Source organism: Mirounga angustirostris, unplaced genomic scaffold (assembly GCF_029215605.1).
Source record: "Mirounga angustirostris isolate CCGP_5_RB_7025 unplaced genomic scaffold, mMirAng1.0.hap1 SCAF_9, whole genome shotgun sequence".
In the NCBI taxonomy this organism is placed as follows: Eukaryota; Metazoa; Chordata; class Mammalia; order Carnivora; family Phocidae; genus Mirounga; species Mirounga angustirostris.
This window is the reverse complement of record NW_026991717.1, coordinates 42,918,133-42,939,487: the sequence shown is the minus strand read 5'-3', so window position 1 is coordinate 42,939,487 and position 21,355 is coordinate 42,918,133. Positions and strand designations below refer to the sequence as shown.

The 21,355-nt window shown below is 42.9% G+C and overlaps 1 protein-coding gene across 16 annotated transcripts in view; it reads left to right on the top strand.

The window, feature by feature from the left end:
* Positions 1 to 21,355, top strand: part of TLN2 (talin 2) — a 430,586-nt gene that overhangs the window by 297,642 nt on the left and 111,589 nt on the right. For 15 of the 16 annotated variants that reach the window (XM_064570358.1, XM_064570361.1, XM_064570365.1 and 12 more), the window contains 6 exons: positions 1,725 to 1,853; positions 3,039 to 3,152; positions 5,219 to 5,332; positions 7,778 to 7,912; positions 9,843 to 9,971; positions 12,606 to 12,708. In XM_064570358.1, coding sequence (XP_064426428.1) covers positions 1,725 to 1,853; positions 3,039 to 3,152; positions 5,219 to 5,332; positions 7,778 to 7,912; positions 9,843 to 9,971; positions 12,606 to 12,708 — 724 coding nt within the window. The remainder of the gene's footprint in view (positions 1 to 1,724; positions 1,854 to 3,038; positions 3,153 to 5,218; positions 5,333 to 7,777; positions 7,913 to 9,842; positions 9,972 to 12,605; positions 12,709 to 21,355) is intronic. The other variant, XM_064570366.1, reaches the window with a different exon arrangement.

Here is a 21,355-nt window from a genome sequence, read left to right as displayed (position 1 = left end):
TTCTAGATGTGTAGTGCTCACCAGACCTTACCGAATGTACCATGTTACCAGAAACTTGTTTAAGTATTTATTTCTGATTATTTCTATTAGATGGGACAATGGTGTTTCCATACATTCTTTTAGTTAAAAGTTGTCACTTGGTCTTCATGACAGTATTTTAATTTGCAGAATTTTGTTGAAAGCTAAAGAGTCTATGATGGTTAGAGCTCCAAAAAATATATTTAATGTGCAGGAAAAAAATACATTTCATAATCAGTAACTAAGATTCCGGGCCAAGATTAGTACTGCATATCTAATGTACATTCATCATGAAAGAGATGTTGCTAAGGAAGGATCCAGATGCCCACTTCAGAGTCAAGTGCAGAAATGATGGTTTTCTGCTGCCCAGAATACCAAAGGAAGGCAAGTGTAGGAGTGGTTTAAATACCTGATGACCAAGAAAATAAAATAAAATGATTTTCCTAAATTTGCAAAAGTAGCCCAGACAACCTTTCACACATGAAATACAAAAGCAGAATTTGTTTAGTTGCTAGAAATACAAAATCAAGACTACTTAAAGTGTTTACAGTTTGAAAGAATGGAAGATTCCCTTCAAAAGCATTGCCAAAACACTTTCATCACAGACGTTGAAACTGTTCCAGCCAGGATGACTTCCTATAACTTTTATAAATAGTTCAAAGAAATAGGTTCTTGTAAATGGTCAATTTGGCAAGTTGGCCGTTTGGAAAATGGAGACATTGGAAAATCGATTTTCGATAATCGGCGTGTGTGTTTCTGCTTTTGTCTCTGCCTTGGAAGTAAATATTATCACCCTGAAGTGTTCATGAAAAGAAACTCATTCATCTGTACACATTAAGAACTGGTCTCAGAACATCCAGACTCGGTGAGAAAATGCTCAATCGCCGCTTCTGTTGCAGGTGGGAGTTGAAGGCTGGATGTGCTTTAAGTCTTTGTTAATTATTGTGCAGTAAAATTATATCACATTACCATTAGCCTTTTCCCTACTTCAGAATTCCACCCATCTCAATAAAACCCATCTGCATACCTAAGACACTTGAACCTTCAGCAACAGTGTGGCCATGGGCCGTGCATGGCCCTTTCTCTTTCCCTGCCCAAGGGAAGGGGCATGGGATAGCTCTCATTATTTCAGTGCAGTGGAGTCCCAGCTCTGCTTTGCTATACTCTCCAACTCAGGTTTTCCAGGAATGCAGTTTCTAGGCATGGTCTTTCTTAAACAACATTTCCTTATTTGGGTGGTCTTCCCAGCCCCTGTTTATCCTATGTTCTTAGCCCATCCACATTAACTAGTGCTGCAAGACAGGAGAATCTTTCAGCAGTGACGTGTGTCTGTCACTCCAATTAAAATCAAATTCTCCCTGAGAGATCTGGGGTGGGGGGAGGGAGATTTGTCTTAACATCTTTGAAACCGTGGATATCTGACCACAAGTTAATTTACATGGATGACCAAGGCTAGGATCGCAAGGGTTTAATTACCACCAGTGGACTTCTCTTGTTTACGGCTGCAGCTTTGAAACATCCCCGGGTAGATTTTTTATGTTGTTATGAGACGAAACATATTTATTGTAAAGATACTGCTTGAAGCATTTGCTCTGTCTTCCAGATATTTTGTATTACCAGGACAAAGTAAAACTGAAGGCACGAGTTCAGCATCTGTGGCATGCTGCCCCATGGACCTCTCAAAATCTCTCTTTTTTCCTTCTCAGGGGGCTGCAGCCAATCCTGAGAATGAAGACCAGCAGCAGAGACTGAGAGAAGCTGCGGAAGGCCTCCGGGTGGCAACAAACGCCGCCGCCCAGAACGCCATCAAGAAAAAAATTGTCAACCGATTGGAGGTGGGTAAAGAGGCTGGTTTCCTAGGATGTCTGTTTTAGATTGCGAAGAGTTTATCTCAAAGAGCGACCAAATGAATAAGGCAATGCCCATATAAAGGAAGCTAAATCAAGATTAACGATATGGTCGAATGGTTAAGGTACTCATAAACAATTTGAAATGTTGCTTTAGGTACTTTGTACATTCAGGTTCAGTGGCACATTGACACTTTGAAAAATAGCTTCAGCTCATGGTTTCAGTGAGCAAAGTCTTTTCTGATTTTAGCGTTCTTGAATAGAATTCCATTTTTTTTTTTCAGGAGGAAATAGGGATTTTTTTTTTCCCCTGGCATTAAGGGATGCCCATGTTCAGAAAGGATCTTTAGCTGAAAATATATAAATTTTTGTCAGAGGCAGTGACTCTTTCAGGACTCCCAACAGAAAACACAAACTTAGAAAGACTGGAGAATGGGGATCAGGCCTTGGTGGAGGGGTATGGGATGGAGTAATAAGAAAATATTTTTGTCATTTTTCAGAACATGTGTTTATTCTCAGGGGAAGAAAAGGAAATAGCAGTAGGCACAAACTCTGTAAGAAAATAAATTTCTCTCACGAAGGTACACAGGAGACTCTTACACTAAAATTTGGGAGGTTGGAGGCCGAGAACCTGCCTGTCTGATGAATCCCTCCATGTAGTCTGCTGGATTCTGGAACAAAACTGGCCTCCTTGTTCTTGGAAGGATGTGAGAGACATAATTACGTTCTCTGGTGGGGAAGCCTGGGCCTTTCTGAAGCAAGGCTTCCCGTGGGTGGCAAGAGGAGAGCCATGGGCACACCAGCGTTTGTGCCGCTTGTGGGGGGAAAAAAAAACCAATTCCCCTAAAACATTTAGACTTGATGCCACTTATCAGTGCCATCGTGGTCTTGGAATTGATTGTCCCTTATCTTTTTTGAGAGAGACAAATGAGCACTGGAACCTGAGCTTCCAAGCGTGCCTGTCTTTATCGCTCATCCCAGGGACTGCAAACGCCGCGGAGATAACGGGCCTTGTTAGACGAGGCTCCTCAGTGGCCTTCAGAAGGCAGGGCCTGGGCCTGGGGCGCCCTTTCTTACACGTGCGGCTCTTCCGTGGGAGGGGCGCATGCCAGTGTGCGTGTGTGTGAGGGCGCCCTCGAAGCCTGCCTCACCTCCTGTCGCTCTCCTCTTCAGGTGGCAGCCAAGCAGGCTGCAGCCGCCGCCACGCAGACCATCGCCGCCTCCCAGAACGCGGCCGTGTCCAACAAGAACCCCGCCGCCCAGCAGCAGCTGGTCCAGAGCTGCAAGGTGAGCTTCCGGCCGCCCGAGAGCCAGGGCTGCCGTAGATGATGCGCATGGCCTTAGAGGGCCAGGCGCCGCCATAATTCGGTTACGACCGATCACCCGGGCCCCTAATGTAGTTTGTTCAGGCTCCCGTGTTCCAGGTGTGTCCACACACACACGCACACACACGCACACACACACACGTCTGGTTTTTGTCTCATAAGTGGATGGCCTGTGTCTGAAGGGAGAGTATGGTGCTTTTTCCCGCATTGTCTTTCCTTTGTCTACTTTCTCTTCAAGAGACCAAATCAAGGAGGATCAATAACAAGGCCATTTTCGAGCTCTGAAATAGTAACGAAGTGTTCAATTTCCAGAGTGCCTTTCTCCCTCTGAGAAGTGGGCCTTGGTCTTTGGTGTGTGCTGGTGGTAGGAGGGTTGATTCCCTGCTCCGCACGGGTTGCAGGTTGATTTCATCCCGTCTGGCCTCAGTGACCGTGTGCTCTGGGGCTCTCTGTTGTTGCCTGTTTGTTCTTTTGAGACCCGGGCCTTGATGGCATGTGTCGGAGCCAGCATGCTCCAAAGGGCTCAGTGAACACCTCTGTTGCTGCTTCTGAAGGCCCAGGGAGTTCACTCTCCCAGGACACCCCTGAATGGTGCCAGACACAACATATAATTGCGTCACCATTGCCCACATGTTGGCAGCATGTGTGACTGGAGTCTCCCAAGGGTGTTTGCAGTGAGCAGTGGGGGCTGAGTGGAGAGCTGTATCTGTACCAAGGTTCTGAGAGTTGACTGCACTGTCCCGACTTTTTCACACCTCCTCTGTGACACGGTTCACATGGAAGTGGTGTTACCACTTCTACCTCGGAGATGGCTTTATTTCTGAAGAGAAGCCCCCAGAGCCCTTCAGGTCCTGATTCTGGGTTCTCTGAGGCCAGCCCCCCACTGAGGAGCAGAAAAGTCTCAGCGATGCAGTAAGGCCCTGTCCTCAAGACTGGATGCAGACTGAAGGGGTTTTTCTGCAAGCCAGGCTCCTGTAGAGCGTGTGTGTTGTCTGCTAGAGCCTCAAGTCAGCCGGCAGCACGGGTGAGAAAACTCTTCTCAAACTCAAAGAGCACTTGCTACTCGTGTCCAGGACAATCCTACAGGATGTACTACACCCCTCCCCCCTTTGCAGAGACTGAAGATACTCAGGGTCTGGGTGTCACTGTCAGGAGATGAGAGCTTTACTATGTATCAGGTTGCAGTGGAGAACAAAGTGGACCCGATTACTGGAGCAAGTCCTGAAGAGGATCTGAGGAAGATCTCATGGAAATTTTTTTTTTTTTTTTAACGCTTGCTGGAATGGGTTCCAAAAAAAATAGGTCAGCAGGGTGGGATACGGTTGGGACCTTCATCAGCAATGGGGGCCACTGTGCTGTGACCGTTGAGGACCTGGCCAGTCAGGTGAGGAGTGGCCACAGACGGGAGAACACAGAAAAGGGAGAAGGCGGGTCTCCTACGGCACAGAAATACTGCTCCTCCCTCCTCCACCCTGGGCATTGGGATTTCCAGTTTGAGAAATGAGGAGGAAGACCCGTAGTGACAGGAAGGTGACGGACAGAACGCTTACCTGCCAAGTGAGAAACCAAAGCACTGACATAGGCTGGAAGTTGAGTACTTCCCTTACTTTTTTCTCATCATTGGACTGTGAGACTTGAGTTTATCTGCTGACGAATTGTATAGATTCTTTGTTTGCTTTGAAGCTCTAAACTGTAATTGGCCAGGCTGGTATTCGTTGCAAGTGGGCCAATGCAGAAAACAGACCTCTTTACGGAGACTCGTACTGTGCTGAAATGTACAGGGACCTTCAGGAGCACAGAGTAGAGCGTGTGTGGGAGACAGCTACCCAGAGGTACTGTGTTAGGATTCAGTGTTTTTAGGGACCCAGCTGGCTTACAAGTGCTGGGTAAATGCAAGGTTTGGGACAAGCATGGCCCCGGTGGGATAGCACATCCCCAAAACATCCATCCCTGGGGTCCTTTCCCCCCCTGTTTTGGTCCTTCACCATGCTGGCTGTGCTCTGTTTTAATTTTCCTTGCTTCCTATAGGCGGTGGCCGATCACATCCCTCAGCTGGTCCAGGGGGTGAGAGGGAGCCAAGCCCAAGCAGAAGACCTTAGCGCCCAGCTGGCTCTCATCATCTCCAGCCAGAACTTCCTCCAGGTAAGAGAAGCAGTCACCTTGGTTGTGCCCAGAGCACCCCCCACCCGTGGGGTCAGGGATGCCCTTTATCCTTAAGGAGAAGAATTACCCAGTTCCACAGCCACAGCCAAGTCTTTGCAGTAAGCAGACCTTTGAAGGCCTTCCCATTATATTTCCACTTTCAGGAAAGGTGGATTTAGTTTGGCAGAGCAAAATGCTAATATATAGGGAAATTGTCCTGGGAGATGGCCCATAATCCATTTTTCTTGGGAATCTCATCTTTATTTCTCCTCTGTGAGGGAAAGCATGTGATAAGTTGCAAGTTTTGTCGAACAGCCTGGTACTAGGTAGTGCTCTAGGTTTGCCAGTTTCCAGAGAGTCTAATGTTGTTATTCACAGGCTGGGGAAAAAGAAGTGCTAAGTGCATCTTCTCCAAAGGTGTGATCTTTTTTTGTGGCAGTTGTACAATTAGTAAGTGGTGTCCATCTTTGCCAGCTAAGGGGTAGATTCATTTTAAGGAAAATAAAATGAGATCGTTAAGTGGTGGGAAAACTCCCTTTTTACATACTTCTTGTATTCGAATCCCTCTGCACTTCCTGTATCTCCTGAACAGTTCATGAGATCAAGTGAGCGTCTTCCTTGTCCTTTTCTAGTTGAACCTGTGGTTACCGGACTGACTGATACGTCTGTTGGGCTCTTTTTCCAAGCGCTGTAACTCCAGCGTGAGCCGAAGGCAGACGCTTTAACCGACTGAGCCACCCAGGCATCCCTGTATACATTTTTTTAAAATTGGGATTTATTGTGTGTAGACTCTGTTTTTCATGTGAACATTTGTATTATGAGCATTTCTGATTTTGAATAATCTATCGTTTGACCACAGCTATGCTCTGTTTGGGTATTCCCTCACCACCAGATGGACAGGTCGTTTTCAATTACTTGCCGTCATGAACAACCTGTGATAGGATAAAATTCTTCATGTATGCTCAAAAATTTGTATTCCTCTTGAATTATTAGGATATGGTCCTAGAAATAGGATTGCAAGTGGCTTATTTTTATCTTGGGGACATTGAGTGTTGTGGCTTGGACAGGTGTTTCTCTTTTCATGTGGTTGGTTCGAGGGCCTGGAGCTGGTTGTGTTATCCCCGCTGTGGGCAGGCTTCTAGGGTATTATGATAGAGCCATGTAGACATGTTTCAGGGTCCGCTCTGTCCCCACTCTTATTCTTCCCTTTTCTATCATTCTTTTAATGTTGGCAATCATAGACACATCAAATGGTTTCAAGAATAAGGCAGAATTAGAAATAAGTAGAAATGGAATTGACAGACCAAAGAGTTGGTAACGTTTTAAACTTCATTCATATGTGTTGTAAAATGGCCCTTCTGGAAGGCTGAATGAATCTAAATTTACATGTAGCAATGCATGGAGCACATTTTCTTATACATCTTTTCCAAGTTGGGGAGTCAAACATTTAAAAGTAGGTTGTTGACAGTTTCTCAGTGAGGTTCTTATTGTTTGATTTTGCGTTTCCTTGATTGTCACAATGTTCAGTGTGTTTCGTGTTTCAGTTTTTATTAAGCAAGGTTACCTACTCACATTTCAGGCTGGTTTTTTTTTAATGAATTCTCATGTGGTTATTTATTAAAAATATTAACTTCTGTCATTAAAGTTTATTTTCTGACACTTAAATTGTTTTAACTTTACTAGGAGCAGTTTTATAACATCTATAGTAAAACCCCTGAAAGTGTATATTTTTTGGTCCAGACATTGTACTTTTCAAGTTTTATACGAAGAAAATTATGAACGTGTGAAAAATTTTAGCTACAAAGCTATTTACCATACTATTATTACACTGGAAAAAAATGGAAACATGCCCAACAACACAGGGTTGAGAAATATTAACAGATGCATACAATGGAATACTATACAGCTATTAAAAACATAGAATATGCGAAACAGGGAGTTTGAAAAATAGAATAAATAGTATGATCTTATTTTTGGAAATATAGATGCATGCACACAGGCATCCATGCATGGTGAGATTATCTTGGGTAGTGAGATGTGATGTGACAGGTCATCTTCTTTCATTTTGTCTGCCCACATTTTTTAAAGCAGTCTCCTGGATGTATTTGAGACACGGATTCAAGAGCTGTTCTAAGGAACACAAACGTATTTAATAAACTCTCTTTGAAATCTGTTTTAAATGAGAATTTCAAGTCATCATAGTAATATTGCCCCCCTCGATGACACATACCTTTTTTTTTTCCTTTTCCTTAACATTTCTAGAGCCTACTGCCCTAGAGTATCTGCTCTGGGGTGGCGATTTTCAGGGGTAGTCTGGATGGTTTTGATATTCCTTGTTTTAGGACTGAGTAAGTTCTGGCTGGCTTGCAGCATTGCTGTCTGGGTATCTGCTGTCTGCCTTGTGCTGCTCAGGAGCCCTCTCGCTCTCTGCTCCTCTCTTTACAGCCTGGAAGCAAGATGGTGTCCTCTGCCAAAGCCGCAGTGCCCACCGTGAGTGACCAGGCTGCAGCTATGCAGCTGAGCCAGTGTGCCAAGAACCTTGCCACCAGCTTGGCGGAGCTGCGTACTGCCTCGCAGAAGGCAAGCGGATCCTTGTCACAGCACTTAGCCCACTGGGAACGGAGCTGCAGATGCCTTGCTGCTGGCCGTGACTGGGGGATTAGCCAGGACCGCAGCACTGCTGGGCATATTTCTGGGCAGAACTGTCTGTTCCATTTGCTTGGTCTTTAAAAGACGCCCATGTAGATTAGCTTTTACCATTTTTAGCCGCTGTCTCCTAGACTTCGTTTATCACCTTCCAGTTACACGTGACTTTTGTTAAACTATTTTAGGTTACATGCTTCCCCCTCCCATACCCCTGGACAAGCAATGGCCCATTTTTCACAATCTTAGGGGAGACAGGTAGTCATCAGTTTCTTGGTGCCAGGTAAATTGTAGGCCAAAATAAGTGATCGTATCTTCCAGGTATTATTTTGTGGATTTAATAAATTATCTAGGCAGCAAATTTATTGGGGGGAGGGGCCGTTTATATTATCTTTTTTGCCCTGAAAGCTTTTCCCATTTTACATGGGAGCATTCACCTTAACAGCGTCCTCAATAGAACGGAATTAAGGATTAATGAGTTTCTGTCTCTAGCACTTATTAATTACCAACGGACCTCATTACTGTACTGTTTGATAGGTTATTAGCATGAAGTTCTGGCATGAATTCATTTTTCCTCGTTGTAGCAAGCCCTTTATCGAAACAGGAGGCCTCATACGTGAGCAAGGGAAGAAGGTTAGAAGCTGATTTGAATTATTAATATGAACAGTGCACTATATCACCAAAGAAAAATATCCACAGCTTTAGGATAATACTCAATTTTTAAAAAAATACCTTGAGCTGTGTTTCTCAACGAGAGGTCCAAGGACCACCTGCACTGGAATCACGTGGGAGCATTCAGAATGCAGGTTCCTGGGCCTCACGCCTGAGCAACTGAGTAAGAGTCCCTGGTCATAGAGCCTGAACATCTGCATTTTACAAGTGTCATCAGTGAACCTTAGAGACATACACACCTCAACAGCTCTGGAGCTAGGAGCCTCAAAGTGGGACTCAAGCAAGACTGTCCACTGGGTGTAAGAAGATCCTGAGAGCTTTAAAATATATTGTTTTATAAGTAAGGGTTAAGAGTGTAGGCTCTGCAGTCAGACTACCTGCATTCAAATTCTGGCCTTGCCATGGACTAATTTTTTGTGACCTCAGCAAGTTAATTAACCTCTCTGTGCCTCAGTTTCTTCACTGTATACCACTAGCACATAGCAGTCAATCAGTTAGTATTTACTGCTGCTGTTGTCACTGTTACCTTAAAAAAAAGGAAAGAAATTAAGATGTACCAGTATTTAACATACTGATGAAAAATTTTACACGTATACTTTATTAACATGTGTATGGGGGGATGTGATCAAAGCATTTGGAGACCAGTATCTTAAGTGATCAAGAGAATGAAGTAGTTTTCTTAAAACAGTTGCTAAAGGAAAAAAAAAAAACTTTTGTAATTTTTAGTATGAAACGGTAATGGTTTATAGTCTAGAAATTTGTAGAGAATCAATAAGGTTGATAAAGACTTGTGCCCGTAGACCTAAGTCCATTCGTTCATTCCTTCTTCAGCCACCCACAGCGTGCTTCTCAGGCCTCTCTGTGCACATATACTGTACTCGGGGCTCTCTCTCTAGAACCCAGACACAGCAAAGAAGGATCCTCTTAGTCTGAGCGACAGATGCATTTCTGATAAAAATAGCTTCAAGGAGATTTTAAGTATATCTACTTATGAGACAAGCATAATTGATTATTTAGGGAAGTTAAGACTGACCAAGGTTGATTTTGCTCTATCAGGAATGCATACTCCACTGGCTTCCTGTTGCCAGGGTTGGAGAATCACTGGGTACATGCAGAAAGGCGTTTTGTACATTGCAGAGTACTGGGGACACTTTGCCCGGACAGTCTGTACACGTATTCCCAACTCTGTTGCCAGGCCCACGAAGCCTGTGGCCCTATGGAAATCGATTCAGCTCTGAGCACCGTGCAGACACTCAAGAATGAACTGCAGGATGCCAAGATGGCGGCTGTGGAGAGTCAGCTGAAACCGCTTCCGGGGGAGACGGTAAGGGATGTTAGAGCCTGCTGCGGGGTGGGACTCCACCTCGTGTGATGATCACGTGAGGCATTTTTAGAAGCTGGAGTTGGTGTGCCTGAATCACATATATTTTGAAGGCAAAGCCCTAGATTAGCCCCATTTTTAAGAACTGCGTTGAGATAAGGATGGCCTTGAAGGGGCATCTGGTCATGGTCCTGTGTCTTGGTTTCCTGGGGCTTCGCTAGGGATGAACAAGTGTCTGTCACTCTTTTTCATAAACAAGACACATCCTAGTGTTTGAGGCCAGTGTTCTGATCCCACAGCCTTTTTCTTTAAAGAATGTCCAGTGCAGCTGGAGGAGCTAGGTTTAAAAGTAGGAGTTCTAGCTTCTAGCTCTAGCTTGTATCCTCAGCTAGCTGTAGACAGTCTTGCATCTCCTCTGTGTCTCAGATATTTTATCTGTGAAAGGAATAGTAATGAGGTTATAAAGGTGGACACAGAAAATACTTTCAACAGACATGGTTTGAAAAAATATTGACTTAGCGCAAGACAACTAGGATGGACGACCGCAAAGCACTTTAATCCAGTACAAACACAAGAGCCGGGGGAATGGTGGTAACAGAGCTCTAATTTGACCGTGTTATGGTGCCTCCTGATGCTTATGTCAGGGCTTTCTTTTTTTTTTTTTTTTAATATTTATTTGTTAGAGACAGCGAGAGAGGGAACACAAGCAGGGGGAGTGGGAGAGGGAGAAGCAGGCTTCCTGCTGATCAGGGAACCTGATGCGGGGCTCGATCCCAGGACCCTGGGATCATGACCTGAGCCGAAGGCAGACGCCTAGCGACTGAGCCACCCAGGCGCCCCTATGTCAGGGTTTTCTTGGCCAAAATTCTACCAGTTCTTCTCATTTGTGTGTAGCTCCTTTTCCACATTCTTAAACATTGCTAATAAATACCACCATTTGGTAGGGTTTTTGTAAGCACTGTATGTGCACAAAATCAATCTAGTTTATCCTGATGGTAACCTTGGTGAGCGAGTTTTGTGAATCCCATTTTACAGCTGAGGAAACAGAAGTGCAGAGGTAGGTTGTCACTATTCTGTCCAGTGTCTACCAGCTGATAGTGGAAGCAGAGTTTGAATCCAGACCTACAGGACTCCAAAACCCATGCTCTTGATCCCTCACCTTGAGAGCTTCTACTCTTTTTTTTTTTTTTTAATTTTTTATTTATTTATTTATTCATGAAAGTCAGAGAGAGAGAGAGAGGCAGAGGCAGAGGGAGAAGCAGGCTCCCCGCCTAGCAGGGAGCCCGATGTGGGACTCGATCCCAGAACCTTGGGATCATGACCTAAGCCAAAGGCAGACGCTTAACCATCTGAGCCACCCAGGCGCCCCGAGAGCTTCTACTCTTAACTACTGCTGCTCTTTGGATGACCTGCAAACTTGTGGAATATACAGGGACTTCCAGAGCAGCTAACTTACCATGGTGCAATGGTAGATAGGAAGCCCTCAGAAAATACTTGTTAAATCATGCTACTGCTAATTGTAAAGACGAGGAAACTCAGGCTCAGAAAAGTTACATCACCTAACTAAGGTCACCCAGCTAATGATCAAGTCAGGACTGGCCGCAGGGCCAGCAGCTTTGTAATGTAGTCCACGTGTCCCTTTGCAAACTCCTGCACTCCAGGGAGCCCAAGAGAGGCTGACATGACATGAATTCTGCCTTTACAGAAACCTGCTGGTCGGTTAGAATGTAAGAAACCCCGTGTAATTTTTAAGGAAATTGTTTGCCCCAGAAGAATGTGTGTGCTGTGTTAGAACATATTGTTGGCTAGAACATATTGTTGGCTCTGGGTTCTTTTATGTTTGAAGGCACTGCCTATCTTGGGAAGCCGTGTTTTAGAGTTAAGAAATGCACACATTCTCTGACGCCTGTCTGTGCTCTCACAGTATGCCTCGAGGTTCTGTTCCAAAATGTTGTCCTCATCTAGTAATCAAATAATCATCCATACTCTGAGCCGTCAGTAACTTTGTTCTCTGAATTATTTATTCAGTTTACAAAGCAAGATGACGTGCTGTTCATGGGAAGCAAGCACTTTGCCCATTTTCATAATCTCATTTACCACGGCAAACCTCTCCTATTGCATTTCCTTCTGGTTAGAACTCCTTGAAGTATAAAGATCGAAATGAACAATGTTAATGGCCCCACATGCTAGGAAGGCCGGACCGCTGGATGTCTGCCCACTTCCTGCCAAGGCATAATTCATTCTCGCTAAGGATTTGTTGCAGACTTTCTAAATTAGCTTCGAAAGGCATGATGCTAATAGCTACCATTTGTTGAGTACCTACATTGATTCTGAGAACTTTCTAAGCTTAAGTATTAGCATCTCTCCAGGAAACCAAGTCATGGAGAGGTTCAGTAAACTGCCCAGTCTCTGAGAGCTAGCATGTGGGGGGAAAGAAGCAGAGGACAGGGGCCTGAACCCAGATTTTTTTATTCTGAAGCATGGGCTCTTTCCCTTCTATCACCCTACTTTTTGCACCACTGGTATTAGGTGGGAAAGAGCTAAGGACCACTATTTGATGCTCATTGTTTGTATGCTAAGACTATAGTGTATGTTGCTTTTCTTCTAAGCTGTCTTCCCCCTTGGATATTCTTATAGCTGGAAAAATGCGCTCAAGACCTAGGAAGTACATCCAAGGCAGTGGGCTCATCCATGGCACAGCTCCTAACCTGTGCTGCTCAAGGCAATGAGCACTACACAGGTGAGACTCAAACCCTTCGTGATGCCCTGTGGCCAGGTGCAGACCACTGGGGTGGGGGGGTCATTCCTATCTCCCCGTTCTGTTGTCAGCCAACGTCATTAGCCATTCTGCTGAGCATGTAGCAGTATCATATTATGGTTCTAATTTGTATTTCCCTAATGAGCAATGCAACTGAGGGTTTTTCCGTATATTGGCCATTTGGACATCTTGTGAAGTGCCTGCTCATGCCTCAGCTGGGGTTCATTGATTTGACCATGAACCTAACTTTGTTTTTCAACAGGAGTTTACAGATTTTTCAAACTCTTTCCCTGTGCTTGTTACTGGGCTTGATACTAAGCATACAAAGATGAATAAAATATGAAGACCCCAAATTATTGTGGATCACCCCTTCTAGACTATAAGAAACCGTAATTAGAGACTTTCGGGACTATCTCTGTATGACTGTTGGAATCTCACTAAATTAAAGGGATAAAAATAAAAAGGTCAAGGAGGAAAAGATGACAACAAATAAGATGCCAGTGAAATTTGCGAAGATAGAAGGAGACAGATGACCGGAAGCTGATAGAGCCAGTGAGAACAAAAACTGAAGTTCTCCAGGGACAGGGCAGCAGGCAAGAGACAAGCTGACTTGTGCTGCAAAACCCTGAGGGGGTTTGAGTATTGGAGACACAAGGTACCCGTAAGGGCAGGAGACACCTTTAAACAGGGCTATATAGAAACAGATTGTGTGATTATCAACTCTAGGAAAAACACCAGGTTATATAAGGAAATGTCTTCCTAATAGGAAGCAGACATAATAGGAAGACCCTAGCGACCTAAAATGGAAACATGGAGAAGTTTCATTGTAAGCCCATTACTCAGAAGTAGGAAATGTGTCTGAAGAAAGTTCAAAGAGCTGAGTGGCTCCAGGAAGGGAATGGGATGGGGAGGGGTGGTTATAGATTGTTGCTTTTGTTACACAGTGGTGCTGCTTGACTTCTTTAGAAAAATGTATACGTTGTTACTGAAGTGTAATAAACATCCAGAAGAGAGCTGTTAAGTCCTAAATGTGTGCCTCTGAGAGTTATTATAATTGCAGCCAAAAACCACCACCAAGATCAAGCGGTGGAACATTTTCCGCACCCACCACGTGCCTTGTGCTTCCTGCCAGTCATTGTATTTCCTCCTCCCCCGAGGTAAACACCCGTGACTTGTAACCTTGTAACGCACAAGTTGATTTGCCTATTTTTAACTATGAATGGAATCGTGCAAGGTGTGTCCATGTTTTCACGCTTCTTCTGGCAGTATGGTGTGAGATGCACGTGATTTCGGAAGCAGTTCTTTCCTTTCTGTTGCTTCCTGTAATATTTCATTATGTGAATATACCTGTTGGTGACTCTTTATACCATTGATAGGTAAAGGTATGAATAGTTCTCGTACAGGCTGCTTAGTGAACAGAAATAAGCATTTTCTAAATAGATACCTAGAAATGGAGCTGCTGTGTCCCAGGCTGTGCTCCACTTGTTCATGTTCCTGTCTCCATGTTCTTTTGTCAGCCAACATCATTAGCCATTCTGCTGAGCGTGTAGCAGTATCATATTATGGTTCTGATTTGTATTTCCCTGATGAGCAATGCAACTGAGGGTTTTTCCATATACTGGTCATTTGGACATCTTGTGAAGTGCCTGCTCATGCCTTTTGCTCTTTTTTTTTTACCTTTGTCTTAGTTGTAGGAATTCTTTTTCACTTATACGTATTTCCTTTATCTTGGGGCTTACCTTTCACTCTCAAAGCTGTTTCTTGATGAACAGATTTTTTAGAATTTTAATATAGTTCAATTTACAGTGCTTTTTTTCCTTTACGGTTACTAACTTTCTTGTCCTTTTTAAAAAATATGCCTCTCCAAAATCAAGATATTCTCTTCTATTATGGTCTAGAAGCTTTGTTTTACTTTCTATATTTAGAACTGTGATCCATCTTCAATTGAGTTTTGTATATGAGCAAAGAGGGTCCTTACTGTTTTTTTCTCTAGGATATCTATTTGACCCAGCGCCACTCACTGAAGCAATCATCATTTCCCCAGTGGTCTTCGGTGCCACTTAGTCCTTAAGTGAAAGCTATATGCAAATCAGCTTCTGATCTTCTACTTCTTTTCCAGTGACTTGATTGCCTGTCCCTACCTTAGTAGCACACTTCCCTAATTACTGAGTTTTATACTAAGTATTAATATCTACTTATGTAAGTCCTCTGACTTCATTATTTCTCAGGTAGTGCTGACTATTCTTAGTCCTTTGCATTTCCACATAAATTCTACAATCAGCCTGTCCGTTTCTACCCCCCAAAAAAAACCTGTTCATTTTTTCTTTTCTTAATTGGAGTTATACTGAATCAATTTGGGGATAAGTGACATTTTCACATTCTTGAGTCTTCTAATTTGCAAATAGGGCATGTCCCTCCACTTACTTAGATTTTCCTTTTAATACCGTTTTATAGTTTTGTGCCTATAGTTTCGTGCATTTGTTTTCATTGTAATGTGCTTGATATATTTTATCCCATTTTCAACTTTTCTGTATGCTTTTATTTAACTTGTATCTTGTGAGCATCATGCAGTTGTTTTGCAAAGGGAAGGGTTGTTGATGCAACATCTTTTTTCTTTTTTTTTTAATTTTTAAAAGATTTTATTTATTTGAGGGCGCCTGGGTGGCTCAGATGGTTAAGCGTCTGCCTTCGGCTCAGGTCATGATCCCAGGGTCCTGGGATCGAGTCCCGCATCGGGCTCCCTGCTCCTTTGGAGCCTGCTTCTCCCTCTGCCTCTCTCTCTCTCTCTCTGTCTCTCATGAATAAATAAATAAAATCTTTAAAAAAAAAAAAAAAAGAAAGATTTTATTTATTTGAGAGAGCATGAGAGCACAAGTGGGGGGAGGGGCAGAGGGAGATGCACATGCTCCACTGCTCAGGGAGCCCAGCATGGGGCTCAATCCTAGGATCTGGGAATCATGACCTGGGCCAAAGGCAGATGCTTAACCGACTGAGCCACCCAGGCACCCCATCAATCTCTTTTTTCAATTGGGGTATTTGTTCCATTTACCTGTAATGTAATTACTGAGATACTGGGGTTTGAATCTATCCTTTTACTCTTTGTTTTCTGAATGACTTACCTGTTCTGGCTTCCTTTCTCTGTCTCTTTTCTTCAGATTCATGTGTATCTGTTAAGTTCTCTTCCTTTCTCCTTGATTAGCTTGTTAGTTATATATTCACTGACTATTCTGGGATTTTTAAAAGTCTAATATAAACTAGTGGGTTCACCACTTCCTGGATGGTGCAAGAATCTTGGGACACTTGAACTCCCTTTACCTTTCTTCCAGCTCATTCTTTGTCGTCATTGTGCGTTATAATTATACAGATACTTTAATCCTCTCCATACAGTCTCCATATTGTTTCATACAGTCAGTCAGTATCCATTTAGATTCACCTCCACATTTACCCTTTCCATTGTTCTTTATTCCTTCCTCACTCTCCATGTGCTGCCACTGGGGATTATTTCCTTTCTGCCTGCAGAACTCTCTTCCTTTCCTTCAGTGTGACTTTACCAGTAACAAATTCTGTCCATTTTTGTTTGTCTAAAACTGCCTTTGGTTAGCCTTTATCTTTGGTAGATAATGTCATTTATAAAATTTTAAGCTGACATTTCTTTATTGCCAGAAGTTTGAAGATGTTATTCCATTGTCTTCTGGCTTCCTTTATTTCTGTTGTGAAGTCAGCTGTCAGTCTCCTTTTGAGAAAGTAATGTGGGGTTGTTGTTTTTTTAAATTTTCTTAAATTTTTAAATTTTTTTAATTTAAAATCAATTAGCCAATGTATAGTATATCATTAGTTTTTGATATAATGTTCAATGATTCATTAGTTGCATATAACACCCAGTGCTCATCACATCAGTGCCCTCCTTATTGCCCATCACCGAGTTACCCCATCCCCCCACCCACCTCCTTTTCTGCAACCCTCAGTTTGTTTCCTGGAATCAAGAGTCTCAATGTGGTTTTATTTTTCCCCTCTACTAGCTTTTTTAATTTTTCAGTCTTTTTTTCAAGCAATGTACCTAGAGAAGTTTTATTGGGTATTTATCCTGCTGTAGGTTTTAGTACTGCTTGAAAATGGGATTTGTTGTCCTAGGTCTGTTTTAGAAAATTCTCAAGCACTGTATTTTCAAACAGTGTTTCCGCCCCATTTTTTTTCTCTTCTTCTCTGTAGATTCCAGGTACCATATATTTTGGGCGTTTCCACTCTTTTATGTGTCTCTTAATCTTTCCTGTACTTACTGTGATTTTTCTTCTCCATGCTTTATTCTGCATATTCTCATTTGATCAGTCTGCAGCTCACTCTTCCTCTCTTTAGCTGTGTCTATTCTGCCTTTCAACCTCTTCCGAGTTTTTAATTTGAAATGTCCTATTTTTCAGTTTGAGAATAGCATTTGATAGTTTTTGTACACTTTCCTTTCTCTGCTGAAATTTTCTATCTTGCCATCTAATTTCTTAAACTTAGTTGTCACAAGTTCTTGAAAGACCTGGTTCAGTAATTCCGTTATTTGGATCATCTGTGGACCTGTGCTCCTGGTCTGTCATTTTTCTCCTCTTGGTTTTCAGCTGTTGGTCTTACCTCTTGGTGTTTCTGATATCTTTTAATTTAATGCTAGACATTGGTATTTTAAACTGAAGAGATAATGTGAGGCTCTAAATTGTGTTTCTTTCCCTATGGAGGATTATTCTTTGTTCCTGGTATGTAGTGAACATCTAGGCAGATCACCATAATATGAACAGGGACTGGGCTGATTGGAAATTGTGCAGTCTATTTCCAGTTTGTTTTTTAGGGCACAGGCCTTTGTGTATCCCATCAGAACATCTGTGATGTTTACCAGGGCCATTCTCTACCATGGGCTCAGAACTGTGCTTTTTAATCCTCCCAGCCCCATGAGATTGCAGGAAGTTTTGCTCAGCTTCTGGACAAGTTTATAAATGAAGGAATGCCTTGAGGGGAAAAGCAGCCCTGTACACCCTCACCTCCCCCCCCCCCACCACCATGCTTTCTTTCTTTTTAAAATCTCATCCTTCTTCATGCCTTGGTTTCTCTCCATTGCTGTCAAACAGATGTTTTATATGATTTTTCCAGTGTTTTAAGTTGTGTCTCTGAGGGGAATTGATCTGCAATAAGCTATTCTGCCATTACTATAACCAAAGTCCTCTTAGATTTTTTTTAACTGTGTCTATTTATTACCTTGAGAATAGAGACAATAGGAGCACAAAAAGAGTTCTCTGTAGTATAATATAGTACCTGCAATAATAAGAATTTTATCCTAATGGGAGAGTAAGAGAAACTGTCAAGAGTGAACTGGCCACCTGATCAGGGTTTTAAGGATTGTTCAGCATTCATTTAGCATTCAAGGAGGAGGAAAAGTATTTATAAATTCTTACAAAACGGAGGGTACATGAGAGATACGAGTTTCAAAAATTTCTACACATTTCTACCCTCTTCTACACAGAAGAGAGCGCACGTGTGGACAGCTTCTCCCTGGGTCTCAGCTTCTTTCCAGGTCTCTCATCCTCAAATGAGGTGTGCGGGATAGTCTGGAGTTACATGTGAGCTGCCCACTGGCTGGATTCTAACACAGATGTGTTTTTGTTTGGCTCTGGCAGTATTTAAACTCTATCTATGGTGAGCTGAATACAGTTGTACATAGACCTCTTTCCAGATCCCGTGCGACAGATTAAAAACCTATGTCATACCAGGTTTTTACCTTGTGAGTTTGCCATGTGGGCTGGTGCCGTCTATACATGACCTACATAATGCCAGTCAGCAATAACTACCATTACAAAGCACTTCACTACATTGCATATCACTGGTGGATCATCTTCTTCTTTTTTTTTTTAATTTTATTTTATTATGTTGTGTTAATCACCATACATTACATCATTAGTTTTTGATGTAGTGTTCCATGATTCATTGTTTGCATATAACACCCAGTGCTCATTCAGTATGTGCCCTCTTTAATACCCATCACCAGGCTAACCCATCCCCCCATGCCCCTCCCCTCTAGAACCCTCAGTTTGTTTCTCAGAGTCCATAGTCTCTCATGGTTCATCTCCCCCTCTGATTTCCGCCCCCTTCATTTTTCCCTTCCTACTATCTTCTTTTCTTTCTTTTTTTTTAACATATAATGTATTATTTGTTTCAGAGGTACAGGTCTGTGATTCATCAGTCTTACACAATTCACAGTGCTCACCAAAGCACATACCCTCCCCAATGTCTATCACCCAGCCACGCCATCCCTCCCACCCCCGCACCACTCCAGCAACCTTCAGTTTGTTTCCTGAGATTAAGAATTCTTCATATCAGTGTGATCGTATGATACATGTCTTTCTCTGATTGACTTGTTTCGCTTAGCATAATACCCTCTAGTTCCGTCCACGTCATTGCAAAAGGCAAGATTTCGTTGGGGTTTTTTTTTTTTTTTTATGTCTGCATAATATTCCATTGTGTATATATACCACATTTTCTTTATCCATTCATCTGTTGATGGACATCTTGGCTCTTTCCATAGTTTGGCTATTGTGGACATTGCTGCTATAAACACTGGGGTGCACATGCCCCTTTGGGTCACTACATTTGTATCTTTGGAGTAAATACCCAGTAGTGCAGTTGCTGGGTCGTAGGGTAGCTCTATTTTCAACTTTTTGAGGAAACTCCAAACTGTTTTCCAGAGTGGCTGCACCAGCTTGCATTCCCACCAACAGTGTAGGAGGGTTCCCCTTTCTCTGCATCCTTGCCAACATCTGTCGTTTCCTGACTTGTTAATTTTAGCCATTCTGGCTGGTGTGAGGTGGTATCTCTTTGAGGTTTTGATTTGGATTTCCCTGATGCCAAGCGATGTTGAGCACTTTTTCATGTGTCTGTTGGCCATTTGGATGTCTTCATTTGGAAAAATGTCTGTTCATGTCTTCTGCCCATTTCTTGATTGGATTAGTTGTTCTTTGGGTGTTGAGCTTGATAAGTTCTTTATAGATTTTGGATACCAGCCCTTTATCTGATATGTCATTTGCTAATATCTTCTCCCATTCTGTTGGTTGTCTTTTGGTTTTGTTGACTGTTTCCTTTGCTGTGCAAAAGCTTTTTATCTTGATGAAGTCTCAATAGTTCATTTTTTGCCCTTGTTTCCCTTGCCTTTGGCGATGTTTCTAGGAAGAAGTTGCTGCAGCTGAGGTCAAAGAGGTTGCTGTCTGTGTTCTCCTCTAGGGTTTTGATGGACTCCTGTCTCAATTTAGGTCTTTCATCCATTTTGAGTCTATTTTTGTGTGTGGTGTAAGGAAATGGTCACTGGTGGATCTTCTTAAGGCTCTGTTCCTGAAAGTAATTTAAGATCCAGATAGCAAGAATACTGTGAAAGTAATCTGTGTCTTCAAAGGATTGTGGTTACTGCCACAGTGATCTGCTTTTGAGTTTCCCACTGGCAGTTCTGGCTCTGTAGCGTACGCTGGACTATAGGAACATTTTCATTTGGAGGGTGGTGTTTGCCTGGAGACCTGACCCTGATGAGTGTCATCACTACCTTTAAGAAGTCGCTCTGAACAGAGCCGTGTATAGCCGTAGATGTTCATTGGGCTCCCCGGCCTCTCGTCATCTTGTTTCATTCTTTTGATGGCATAGCTTCCTCTTTTTTTTTTTTTTTGGAAACTTGATCCCTCCAAAGAGAATCCTCGAGGTGCTATTGGGATTTCATAGTGAGTCCTCAGCGGAAAACACGTGGGATAGATTAGCCTAAGCTTTTGTCATTCAGCTCCTCTGGTTTCTGCCTTTTTAAAAATTGTCTGGGTCTATAAAAGGTTTTTCAGTAACTGATTTTTGCGTAAACATGACTTTCTTAATTGTGTATGATGTTTTATTCTTTCAAAGTCATACACAACTCAAATAGAAATGGACTCAGGAGACTATAATAAATGGAAAGGCAGGAGGAGATGTCTAGAAATGACAGCCTAGAATTTTCAGCAGAGCAGTGATCTCAGCCTCTCCTAAAACCTGTGGGAACCGGAGGCCCCAAGGGAAAAGGCAGCAGTCTGGGCCACACAGCTAATCAGCAGAGCTGTAGCTACATGAGGTCTTAAACCACATGTGGTGCGTTTCTGAGCAAGGGCATCTTGCAACCCTGTGCCAGAAGCTTAAACATAAAAAGGAATTGACTGCTCTCAGCTTGTTTCTCTCCTTCACCTTCACTTTATTTATCTTTGTGTTTTCTCTTCTGGGCTTCCCCTGTGCCATAAAAAAAAAAAAAATCACTTTGTTTAAGATTCTTCCATACCATGGGCTCTGTTCAGAAGTGCTGTGTGATGAATGGTAGATGGGCAGCTTTGTAATTTGCCCTGATTAGATTGTAGAGTTACGTCCCAGCTGCGTGACTTACTAAATATTTACAGATTCGCAAGTCTGCAACACTGCAAAGTTGTCTTGTTTTATGGATGTGGGGCCTTTTGCATGATTGCATTATGGTAAGGGGAGGACCACCTGCTGCATCTGTGCTGACGCGGCCGAAGCAGCAGCTGCTCAGAGGTGGCCTCAGGGCCACCCAGAGACCATCCAGCTGAAGCCTTTAGACAAGAGTCACCTCAAAGCTGAGTGAGCGAGA